Raw genomic sequence first — 13283 nt, 5'->3', positions numbered from 1 at the left:
ATTTTAGCGCAACATGTGAACCTAGCCGACGTGTTCGCAAGGTAAGTTTAGTTTCGGTTGAAGATAAATTAGATAAACTTACTGAAGTGGTTAATTCTCTTGTTGTAGGAAAAACTGGGCCAACTAGATTGTGTGACATTTGCACGATGCCCGATCATTCTACGGATTGTTGCATAATGCTGCAAGAAGAAGCGAGCACTCAAGGCAATGTCGTTTTCAATTTTTTGGGACCACCTCAAAGACTATACAACCCATACGACAACGCATACAATCCGAGATGGAGAGACAAACCAAACTTCAATTACGCATAGAACCCGAGGCTTAATCTAGCTTATCAACATAGACCACCTCAGCAGCAGCCTTACTACCCACCGAAGTCATCGCTCGAGTCAATTGTTGAGCGATTGGCTCTTTCCTAGGAGAAACTCCAGAATAGTACTGAGGCCCATTTACAAGAACTTGACAAATATATGAGTCAATAAGCTCAAGCTATAGGGCGACTAAAGTCACAAGGTAAACTCCCATCTTAAACTGAGGAAAATCCAAGGGAAAATGTGAGCGTTATCACCCTTCAGAATAGAAAAGTTATCGTACAATCAATCCCAGATGGTGTAGGCGTAGAATCCCAAGACCAGAATCCTAGTAAAAAGAAACAATAGTAGGTGCAGACTCCCAGAAAGGAAGTAAGGATGGCGCAAGGTCCAAGGAAAAAAAGATTTGCAAGAAGTCCCACCACCATTCCCCTCCCGATTAAAAAAAAGATTTGGGAGTATCAATTAATTTAATGCCTTTATTTGTATATCACTTACTCTCTACTGAGCCTTTGAACGATACAAAAGTAACAATTTAGCTTGCGAATCACTCAGTGATTTACCCGGAATGAGTTTTGAAGACGTCTTCGTTAAGGTAAACGAATTAATCTTTTCGGGAAATTTTTATGTAATTGACATGGAAAATGACTGGACAAATTCTTGTTTTGGAAGTAAAATTCTTACGATGGATTTCGATGGTCATGTCGTTGAATTTGACGTGTATAAAGTGATGCGACATTCTGATACTGCTACGAGTGTAAATTTTATTAATGTTTTTGAACCTGCCATTAATAAATTTTTAATTTTTTAGGTATCCCATTATTCTTGAATTTTAAGCAAGATGGAATCGAGAATTGTTCAAACCAAAAGCAAGAAAATGGTGAAAACTCATCTCAGGCATAAGCAATTTTTGCTTGATTTGGTGGAGTGCACCATTTCAACTTCTCACCTTTTAATTTTCAAACCCAATTATTATCCCATTATTTTCTCATTTGACCCAATTAAACTTTATTTTCAAACTCTTCCTCCTTATTACACGTGAAAATAAAGAAAAGAAAAACTCTTCTTTCTCATTTGCCCAAACTGTGTGCTGATTCGCTCATATCGTCAAGAACCACCGTCACTCTACCTTCTCTCCACCGTCGATCGCCATCGTCGTTTTGGACCAGCATCGGTTAGTTTTCTTTTCCTTTTTCAATACTTCTTTATCATCTTAATTCTTGCTGTCCATCATGGTAAGAACTAGAAATCAAGGACTCAATGGGACTTCTCATCGGCACTCTCGGATGTGCGAGAGGAGATGTAAAGTGCACGACCACTTGGATTCCATCGAAACCAACCTTTTCGAGACCTTCTCTTACCTTTGCCCGAGCCATCTCGACGTATCGAGGAGTATTCTTTTTCCCTCTCTTCTGCAATAATTTTAAATTACGTTTTGAGACAAAACGGCTTAAGTGAAAGGGAAGGATAGCATGTTGCATTTCACCTTGCTTGTTGGATGGTTGAATTTAGGTTATTTTGATTTTGATGTGTTGAAATTGTTCGTTGCCTATTCTTTAATTCACTTGGTTGTTTTAATTTTTCCGATGAATTTTTAATCTTGCTTTGAATTGAACATAGGATGCATGATGGTTAGTTGGCATAGCTAGTGAATTTTTCTTGAATTTTTTTGACGTTTCATGGTTTATTGGTTGAATTGATGCTAGACTTGATACATTGAGCATATTCATGTGAGCTTTGAGCCTAATGAGCATACACTTTTTGTTCTTGCTCTTTGTTTCTTTGTGTGTGCTAAACTAGTCTTGGCATTCTAGAACTCGTGATGTAATGCTTGTCGAGACTACATGCATGAATTTGATGTTTTTAGCATGATAGAGTCACTTAGGATTAACTCTTTCATTACCCAAAATGCCTACCCTTTTATTTGTCCCTCGATGAACCATGTTTGAGACTATTTTCCTTTTGTTTGATTTTCACCCCATCAAATCGAAACCGAGGCCTTTCTTTTTATTTTTACCCTCTCTTGTCACCCGTTTTTAGGAAAAAGTAAGATTGTTCCACCAGGAAAAAAATAGTGTTCAAGAAAAAAAAACAAAACAAAAAATTCACTGTTCGAACAATGCATAAAAATACTGTGCAGATTAGAACAATGCAGAAAACAATGCAGGAAATTAGAAATTGTTCAAACAAAAAAAAAGAACTAAAGTGTAGTTTGATTCGAACAGTGTAGAAAAAAGAAGAAAAAATAGTGCATAATTTTTAAATTATTCGAATAGCAAAAAAACAACAGAAAATAGAAAAGTTCGAGAGAAAAAAAGAGGGAGTTTTTTGTTTATATTTGCTTATTTCCTTTAGAATAAATTTTGGAATGATCTTTTCTTTTTCCTGATTCTTTAACCCGAATTTTGGCCTTTATCCAACCCATACCTTAGCCACGTTACGACCAAATCTAACTACCTCTTGACTTCTACGTCAAATTCAATTTTAAATAGTGGAGATTGAATTTAATTACAAGCTTATGGTAATGCTTTAACTTGTTTTGGCTTGAACGTTTCTTTGCCCTTAAACACTTTGAGCGGAATTAGTGAATCTTTAGTGAGGGTATTGAGTTTTGCATTATGAGATTAGTGAATTTTTGGAATGCCTTATTTTTCCTTAACTTATTTCCTAGCCTTGACACTTGCTTGATTGATTTCTAGTTTCAATTAATTGCTTCGATTTTGGTTCATTGGGATGGTTATAGTATGATGTAAATTGGAGAATGGTAACTAATAATTTTGGCATGTTGATTGAAAAATACTTGAGGACAATCATCGGATAAGTGAGGGAGAATTTGACTAGTGTTTATTTTGTGTTTAAATACTCTTCGATTGTTCATTATTATTGCTAATTTGGGCATTTTACATGATTTATGTGCAGGACAATGATTTCTGTAAAATGTGCTTAAAAGGCCTGAAAACTGCAATTTTTTTGTTCTGAAATCAAGACTGAAACAGTAAACATGAATCTGGGCATGAAAATGTTGATGTGGCAGCTCGTCAACATCTTCTAGAAGGTCCAGTCAGTAGCTTCCAGAAGTAGGACGGACGGCTGAAGCATTTGAATTTCAAATTTTTAGAATTATCTTTTTATTTGTTCGGATTTAATTTTAAGAAATTATCTTTTAGGATTTTTTAATGTAATTTTAGGGTTTTTCATAAACTATAAATACCCATCGAGGTAAGTCTGAAAAATCATCTCTTGTTCATCGATACATTTCACAACTCTTTTTCTTTTCTTTCGTTTTATAAAATACTTTTCTTTTTTTTACTTTCGTTCTTTATTTTTCTTTTTAAGCTTTCTTACTTTTAAAATGATGAGTATGATTTCTATCATTCTCATCTAAGTTTTTCGTAGCCAAAGGCTGAAGCAATGACTCAATTCTTATCATGAGAATTGAAAAGCACCTCATACCCTTCGGGTTAAATTTCTCAATTTTATGGAAACTAGATTGATAGATCGTCTTTCTTAAATCAAGACGCGTTCGCTTTAAAAATAGATTTTGACTTGGATGTTGTTAAGACTTATCGTTGGGAATATAGAATCAACTGATTTGAATTCCCTAGAACACACTTTAGCGATAGAACGCTAAGGGGAGATTGAGATCGAGTTCGACTTTCATAGAGGAAGCATAATTCGAGTCGGGAATTTTCCAAAAGCGCTTTGAATGGTTTTTGGTTAACTTCGATTGCCGCGGTTATTCTAAACTAAGATTAAGAACTCCAAAATAGATTTGGGGAAGTTCAATCACTTAAGGGAAATTGAGCTACAAGGATTGAACCTTGCGGACTCACACCAACATTTAACTGGAATAAAATCCTATTCAATGATTGATTGGAATTCGAGGCAAAGCGGAAGCCCAAGGCTATTTTTTATAAATATATTTTATTTCAATTTACTTTCTTCGATTTTTACTTTTAATTACTCTTGAAAAAACAACAACCCCTTTTTATTTTTCATCACAAGATCACGCTTAGTCCTGAAACAAGATCAATTCATCGGCAATTTCGATATTTCTTGCGGATCGGCTCTTACTCTCTCTATACTACTTATTTCTATTTTATTTTTATTGAGATTAAGGCATATTTATTTGACATAGAAACAACGCCTTGTCACCTACGGAGGGCATTTCATAATTCGGAGGTCTTCTACTGAAGCTGCTCTCAACCTGGTGTTGGGGTCAGCCTACTATCTTACCTCCCCCTTACCCATTACATATGGGAACAAGGGACAACCAACCACTCAGTAGATACCATAATTGTAAATTTTTCACAGTCCTAAGATTGTGAGGCATTTCCTATTACAATTAACATGATTCCAGCAATATAGAGAGACCCCCAAACCTCCAACCATGTCTCTCTTGTCGGTAACTTCATAGATTCCGACCATGGCTTCATGTTCATGAAGATTTTCTCCAAGATCATTTGAAGTCTTCAAGAAGTACATACAGATCCTTATCTTCAATTATAATAAGAAACAGCTCATCACTTCTCCATGTCTTGCAAAAGCATGTCATAAACCTTTCCAGTGCAATCCAGGTGAAATATTATCCATAAATAGGGTGATGTAACTATCAGATCGACCATCAAATCTTATTACTGATGTCTTCTTCTCCATTTTGCTTGGCTGAGTTACTAACAGATCGTAGCTAATTTACTTGCATCTTTATCACTTCGTTGTGAGACAAGTATTTTGCTCAATGCTTACAATATCACTCATTATTCGAGATCAATTATCATCGATGGACTGTAGAAGTTTGAAATGTCGTCTTATATATATTTCAATTTGATTATTTTTTCGCTTATAAAATCCAAACATATTTATATTTACAAATTTTTATTTTTATAATTTATATATGTTTGAATTCTCCACATGTAAGTTAACTATTTATACAATAAACTAATCATCTAAGCATCGCTAAAGTTTATCTACGTTAGGGCATGGTGGATATATTACTAAATTGCGGTTGTAATTATGGTGTCACAGTTGTGGATGTTGCAGACTTTACATGATTTATTTCTTAAAAATAATTATATTTTTACGTTGCATATGTGATTTGCAATGTTACAGTGGTTTTAAAAATGTTACGATACGTCGGTTACACTACGGTCATAAGGATTGTGGTGTTAGGCTATATCCATGCAAAATATTTCCGCTGCTTTCATGCACTTTGTATCCTTGTCTAAACAGAAACTAAACCTTTTCTTTATTTTGCAATAAAACTGGGAAGTGAAATGCTGATAAGAATCAGGGGCAAATTTCAACACAAACCAAACAGGTTTTGCAATAGAAGTGGAACTGAAATGCTGAACGGATTTGTTTTACAGATCCTTGTCTAAACTAATACAAGAAGCTGGTAGTGAAAAAACACGAACAATCCACTTAAGGGAGAAGCATGAGCAACACAGTCGATGGATTTGTCAAATCTCGAAAAGTTGAACTTGTTGAGCTGCTGCTTTAACATCATCATCCCAGTTGGTAGATTTAGAGTACCAAGCATAAAGAATGAGCTGCACCAGCACTGATAGGGTCCCCAACCCATTCGGAACCTATGATTGTACACAAGAAAGTGAGTGTCCCATTATATATAACATATGTAAGTAGGGAGCGAAATAGGAATTTATGTTTGTAGAAACGAACATCCAAAATTTTAGGGTAAACTACAAGTTTAGTACTTAAATTATTTCTTTTGTTATATTTTGGTACCCAAACTTTATTTTTTCCAAAATTATACCTAACATTTAGTTTAGGTTTCAATTTAGTACTCCACCGTTAAAAAATTAACAGAATTATTGACATGACATTTTTTACTTTGTTTTTTCTTGATGACATGCCATTACCCAGGAATTATGAGGGGGTAAGTTGTTTAACTTCAAAATGAAAAGGCTCCTAAAAAGTATTAAACCATAAAATTAACATATTAAGGGTTTAATTTCATTAATTTAAAATTCAGAGGTCTTATAATATGATTAAAACAGAAATAATTGGGATTAAGACTTTATTTCATTAATTTTAAAACTAATAGTGTCCTAAAAAATAATTATACTAGAAAATTTTGGGAGGGGCAAGGACTTAATTGCAATGGTTTCAAAACTACTAGTTGCTTAAGAGGTAATTAGACCATCAAAGTTTGGGGGGTCATTGCCCCTCCCATCTATAAAAATGATCTGTCTCCGTCATTACCTTATAGTGACACATCAACATCACTATTAAGTTGTTAATGGTGGGGTACCAAATTGAAACATAAATTAAACGTTGGAAATGATTTTGAAAAAAATAAAGTTTAGGTATCAAAATGAAACAATAGTGATAATTTAAGTACTAAACATGTAATTTACCAAAAATTTTAAGAACTAAAGTATTTACAAAATTCTAATTTAACAAAATTAAATTACCGATAGAAAATATCTAAAATATACAATAATTTAAAAATTTCAAGAGTCGTTTGTTTATCCTCAGTCCATCCTTAGATGTGATGTGAGAAAATAACATAACCCTAGAATAAAGGGAAGGGAAGAGAGTTACAAAGACGTTAATATCAAATTTGAGTAATAGCATAGCCCTAGAATAAAGGGAAGGGAAGAGAGTTACCAAGACGTTAATATCAGATTTGAGTAATGCATAAGCCGTCCAAACAATCCCATTCAAGAAGTTAAAAAGTGAGAGATAGAACGGCATGTACTTGACGCTCTTTGTCCTGATCACCATACGCTGCCAAAAACGTCAACAGATCATTACATATGAAAAGAGCAAGGCATGGATCTAATTAGCATTTGCGGTCACGCTTTTTATCTCGTCGTGTTTATTGCGATTACGGACATAACGGATATCATTACGGTTACTATGGGTGTAGCGATCGTAAACTTTTTTAAATTTCACACATTATTCTAAAACATATTAATTATAATTATAAAGACGGCGATACTACTGCGAAATGACAGCCTCTATAGTGTTCTTATTTCGCTATTTGAAACCTTGGAGCAAGGTACGTAGAGTTTGCAGCAAAGGAATAAAAGCAAATTAAGAACACGTACCATGGCCGTCAATGGTGAGAAATACATTCCTATATTGAAGATCATGGCCATTATTCCCACGAACATGGACCTTTTTTTGGTGGCTTTGAACATCGTCAAGGTAATTTCAACTACTGCTGCCATGAAGATGATTTCGAGTACAAGATATAGCATGATTCTCTTCTGCAAACAAAATGATAAGCAAGTAAACATTTACTATATCGATATCTTAAATACATAACGATGAAATTATTCTTAACATTTGTATAAATGGTCACTTTTATCGTATACTTTTTTTTAGTATTTTAACACTCAACATTTTAAATTTTGGTTAAAATATCACTATTGAAAGTAAATTATTAATCGACAGACGATCAACATATATTAATGATATATTCTATTAGAGTTGTGACCCAATTCCTTCTTGGACATGGCCATGAAATTATAATCAAAACAGTAGTCAAAAATCAAGAAAGAAAATTCAGTTAGAGTAGTATTCTTCTTATGCAAGTTTCCTTTGTTTCTTATCTCTATAAATAGAAATTAGAAAATAGGGTTTAGATTGAGGAACAGTTGTCATAAATCTTATACTTTTCGACATAATGAAATTTTATTCTTCTCTACCTATGTTTTTTTCCCTGGGTTTTTTAATCTTGGTGTTCTTTATATTTTCTTTTTTGATCGTTTTTATTTGTCGTTAACTGATTTAATAACTACAAAATGATATTTTTACATGTGTTTAATTATTGATGTGACACATATTACGTTACGATTATAGGTGAAGTGCCACATTTCATGCCGGTAAATTTGGGTAACATTACACGTATCACATCAATAATTAAGCATATGTGAAAATGATACATCCGTAATATGTGTTGATCGTTAATTAACTAAAAATATATTTAGATATTTTAATAAAAATTAAAACGTTAAGAGTTAAAATACTTCTAGAAATAATAATAAAAAAAAAGATTATTTATGCAAACGATGCGAGAAATACGATCAAAGTCCATGAAAAGCATGGAAAATGGTGAAAGAAAGATACTAACTCGCTTCCTATTGTCGGAGTAGATAAAGAAGATGGTTATGAAGACGAGCTCAATGCAGAGACCAATTCCATTGATGGTAATGATCAAAGTGCTCTCGGGATGGACAGTGGGTAGACCATAGCATCATGCAGTTCAACACTGTTGCTATATATGGAGCTGGCTTGAAGTCTTGCACTGATTTCATTTTCCATATTTTAATGAACGTTGGGCTACATGTAAAAATAAAAATAAAAATGAGAATAAAAACAAAGTCAAAACAATTAAAAAGGGTAAATACACAAATAATTAATCGATTATAGACATTGTTTTGTTGAATCCATTGACTATTAAAATTACAAAATGATCCCTCAACTATAGGAGGTTGTTTTATTTAGTCATCTGACTATTAAAAGTTATAAAATGATCATCTTACTGTTCATATGTTCTAAGCTCATCTTTTTTCATTAAAAATTGACGGCTGTCAAAGCTGGACGTTAACCTATTGATTGAATTTTCATCATATCTCAATCAGTAGGTTAATGTCCAACTCTGACGTCTATCAAATTTTTAACAGAAAATGACGAATTTGAAACATATGAATAGCTGAGTGACCATTTAATAACTTTAAATAGTTGAAGACTCAACAAAACAATGTCCTATAATCAAAAACCATTTTATAACTTTTAATAGTCAGGTAACTCAATAAATCAAAGTTAAATGCATCCATTTGATAAGTTAGGGGCCTACGGGGGGGGGAGAGAAACAAGAAGAAGGAAATAATAAAGATAAGATTAATGTTGAAATACCAGTTGAAATACAATCGTCACCAGTTTTGATATTTATGTTTATAATTTTAACCCCATCTGATCTCCCGATGTGAATCCCATCTGTGTTTGGGCTATCTTCAGGTGCAGACACAGTGACGCTTTCAAAAGTAAACTTTGGTATGTATGACATCTCGTGTATTTTTATATAGCTTTAATGATGATTGCTTAATGTTTTTACTTGAAATAAAAATAGATATCGTGTATATGCACATGCATTGCAAACATCCAAAGCGAATAAGTCAAAATGCTTAAAATGTTACCACATACGTTTTATTTCTTTTTCTATTAAAGTATATTTTTCTTTAAAAAAACATATCTAATATGAAAATTTCTTATTAACTTAGAACTAAAATGAAATGGATGCATCCATATAAAGTGAAAAGAAACATGAGTTACAGCCACTTCGTTATTTATTGCAGGCCAACATTTAAACCGAGGGTAGGGTTTGCTGGTACGGGAGTAGAACATGCTACCGGATTTTGTTTGCCAGTAATTTTTGGTGTAACATTTTTACATTCGGATTTGGCAGGTCCATTCGGTCCACTAAACGTAATGTCAATGTCGGCGAGTTCTACATTTTTGCATGGAAAAGTACCACTGCAAACGAGTTTGACAACCTCCGAAAGCGCAGCCGTACCATGAATGTTCTTGAAGCTGATGTTGCTTAGTTTCACATTGATTCTTCCTGCAAGATCAATGTACTAGTTAGATGATTGATTAACTATTTTCATTTATTGGGTTATTGATAAGTATGTACATACGTTCATTTTGCATTTATTCCATGGGCAGTATTTCTGGTCAATTAGGACGGGGCAACTAACATTGTTCACGGTGATATCCTCAAAATGCATATCCGAGCAGTACCAGGAAATTGACCTGCCCAAGTCTTGATTCTAACACCATTCGAAGTATTAGTCAGGGTGCACTTGGATACTTTAATTCCTTCAATGGTTCTTCATTTGCATAATTTCCAAGACTACCGATACTGATGCCGTGTCGGGTCCACAAGTTACTCCTGTGATGTCCAGATTTTTGGAACCATCCCCAATTGAAATACAATCGTCGCCAGTTTTGATATTTGTGTTGATAATTTTAACCCCGTCTGATCTCCCGATGTGAATCCCATGTGTTTGGGCTATCTTCAGGTGCAGATACAGTGACACTTTCGAAAGTAATGTTTTTTGCATCCCAAAACATTTGCGTGGAACTGTTGCTATCTCTGATAGTTATATCTTGTATCATTGGCATGGTCAAATAATCAAACCTGATATTCTGTTTAATTTCGGAGTTAAAAGAGTCACGAGAAACAATATGAGCATTAGTTATAATATTAAAAATAATATCAAATTCTTGTGAAAGGTAAGAAACCTTACGAGGGGAGGTTACTACAGAAGTCGTGTTTTCGCAACCTTCTCGCTTATAAGCAGCGGTCCCTTGTCCATCGAAAGCTCCTCCACCAAACAATTTAAAGTTCTCAACATGAAGAAAGCTAACCCATTTAGGCTCCTTGAAAGCTTTAGGATCAGCTGGTGCTTTTATATTGCCCTGAACTTGAAGCTCTATAGGAGCCTTGCAAGGACCTTCCAGGGTTGCTTGACTTAATAAATATGTACCTTTAGGAATCACAATTGTTGATGGAGTTGGCGAAGCACATGCTTCTTTCCAAGCATCCAACAATGGCTAAAACAAAATAGATTAATAAAGAAGTTATACATGTTTTTCACGTTAGAGTATTAAAGCGAGCTATAATTTCGCTTACCTTACTCAAATCCGTATTCAAGTCATCCTTTGCGCCAAACTTAGCTACGACATCAAGAGCACCTAGTTGAGCTTCCATGGTTGTAAAGAATAAATTTATTATAGACATTGTACAAACAACAATAAAATTTATTGCCATATCTTTATTTTATTTTCACTTGAAGGTAGAATGGTTTTCCTTTTCTTTACTTTCAATATATAGAGATGGTTGGGAAAATTACAACCAACCAAAATTTTCAATCAACCTTTTCTAATTTAAGTGTCGTGCGCAATTATATGGGTAGAATTTACTTTCTATGATTACATTGTGTTTATTTTAACATCTGTCATTGCTGGATAAATTTTGGCTAGTTTGTTTGCAAACTTTAATCATGTAAATTAAATTAAAGTGTTTATCAATATAAATTAAAATTGTTTGTTTATAAAACTATTTTTAGTTTGAAGTATATCTCGCACTCCTAAAGACTTCGAAACTTAATCATCTATAAAAGAAAGTGAAAATTAGTTCCTATAGGTGTTTGCTTTAAAATCTTCAATCCACTTAGTGATTGTGTTAAATCAAAATGCTAAACTTTGATTACATGGAATAGACATTACCACTGTATGGCGAAGTAAGTTTAAAACGTCCAATTGCACACTCCAATTTGAAAAATTACCTAATTTCATAAAAGTAAAATTAGAATGACTATATTTAAAATGCACGAAGAGTACAAGAACTTACAACATACTGTAACCTCTTCCATAAATATATACTAGATAATTATACATTTTTAAGGCGATAATGACATCAATGTGATGAGTGTTTTAATTTGTACATATTTTGTTGATAATTATTCCTCATTGTTTATTTTACGCTACTGATTTTGGTTGTTTTGATTCAATTTTTGTGTGCGGGAGATTATTTTCTGGAAACAACATTAAAAGGGACGAGTTCTGCTTTTTATTATTATTTCTGGAAACATGGTTGGAAACATGACGTGATTACTTCTCACGAGATAGTTTCTAGAAACTCCAATCAGCAGCAAGAGCAATCTCTAGAAGGTCCAGTAAGCACTCTCTAGAAGGTGGACGGGCAGAGTTATCTTAGAAGTAGTTGTTTTAGGAAATTAAGTTTGAATTGAAAACATTTTAGGATTTATCTTTAGGATATTTTTATTTTGAATTTGCATGTGGTTTTAGGAAATTTGAGGCTATAAATATCCTTTAGGGTCAAGCTTGGACATGAACTTCTTTCTCTTTTGGTTTTATAAATTCTCTCGGGTTTTATTTTATTTTCTTCATCTTTATATTTTAGTTTTTACTTTCTTTTCAAAAAATTCCAAAGTAAGATTTTTATCATACTTAGCTAAAATTTTAATTAGCCAAATGCTTAGCGATGACTCAATCCCGTTTGTGAGAATTAAAAAAAACTTAACATCTTCGGATAACGTTCTCGGTTTTCTGAAATCTTGATTTGGTAATCGACCTTTTCTTTAAAATCTTTACACTTTTTTCAAAAAGTGCACGTTGGCTTGAATGCTTTTTGGATTTATAGTTTGGGAGGAAGAATCGGTTGGTCGTAATTCAACTTCCTAGGAACAAAATTAGCGGCGGTCTGCTAAGGCGAATCGAGATCGGATTGGACTCTTGTTGAGACATCATAATCGGAGCATGGGCTTTTCTAGAGCTTAAAGCTTCATTGTTACTAACAGCGATAGTCGTGGCTAGTTCAAGTAAGAACTAAATTCTGGAGATAGACTTGAGAATATTCGTTTTACCGGAGAGAAAAATAAGATACAAGTGTTGGGCCTTGTAGGATGCAACCGACGTGTATTCAGAGTAAATCTATTTCGATGATCAATGGAATTGAGGCGACGCAAAGCCCGAGGCTATTTTACTCATTTGATTTCTTTAAGGGTTTACTATATTTCAGTTTTCTATCTTTCAATTCTTAAATCTCTCGTTTCAATGATAAAACCCCCTTTTTTCTTTTCATTATTTTTCGTCTCAGAATCAAGACAATCCGAAGTCAGAGGCTGCAAAGTTCCTATGGATCGTCCCTTCTTCTCTTTACTACGCTTTATTTCATTTGTTTATTTGAGAATAAGGAATTTTATTGACAATTACGATGCTTGTCACAATGCTACAAATTTGTTAGAAAAAGTTTTTATGAGGCCTTTTTTCCACTTATTTTATGGTAAGATATTTCAAATACGACTTTCATAAACTAATAATATTTATAGGATATCCCAAAAAATTCAATATTAATTTATAAAATGAAGTGAAGAAATATATGCAAAATATAACTAATTTCTTTAGAAGTTAAAA

At 33.4% G+C, this 13283-nt stretch overlaps 1 protein-coding gene and 1 pseudogene across 1 annotated transcript; both read right to left on the bottom strand.

The window, feature by feature from the left end:
• Nucleotides 1-5765: 5765 nt before the first annotated feature.
• On the bottom strand, nt 5766-9278 carry LOC120185088 (annotated as a pseudogene).
• Nucleotides 9279-9628: 350 nt separating this feature from the next.
• LOC120185087 (polygalacturonase-like) lies at nt 9629-11073 on the bottom strand. The gene is made up of 4 exons (XM_039189402.1): nt 10978-11073; nt 10587-10898; nt 10316-10490; nt 9629-9903 (listed from the first exon to the last, which is right to left on the bottom strand). The coding sequence occupies exons 1-4, from the start codon at nt 11053-11055 to the stop codon at nt 9629-9631; spliced, it is 840 nt and encodes a 279-aa protein (XP_039045333.1). The 5' UTR covers nt 11056-11073.
• Between the last annotated feature and the right edge of the window lie 2210 nt (nt 11074-13283).

The sequence above is a fragment of the Hibiscus syriacus genome, unplaced genomic scaffold (genome assembly GCF_006381635.1).
Source record: "Hibiscus syriacus cultivar Baekdansim isolate YM2019G1 unplaced genomic scaffold, ASM638163v2 tig00112988_pilon, whole genome shotgun sequence".
Lineage (NCBI taxonomy): Eukaryota > Viridiplantae > Streptophyta > Magnoliopsida > Malvales > Malvaceae > Hibiscus > Hibiscus syriacus.
This window is presented reverse-complemented; position numbering and strand designations above follow the sequence as displayed.

Bases quoted from the DNA above. Each gene is read 5' to 3' on its own strand.
- LOC120185087 (XM_039189402.1), bottom strand. From the start codon at position 11,055: ATGGAAGCTCAACTAGGTGCTCTTGATGTCGTAGCTAAGTTTGGCGCA. The intron at 10,899-10,977 runs GTAAGCGAAATT...ATTTTGTTTTAG, and splicing joins TGAATACGGATTTGAGTAAG to CCATTGTTGGATGCTTGGAA. The intron at 9,904-10,315 runs GTTAAAATTATC...TTGATCTTGCAG, and splicing joins ACATCGGGAGATCAGACGGG to GAAGAATCAATGTGAAACTA.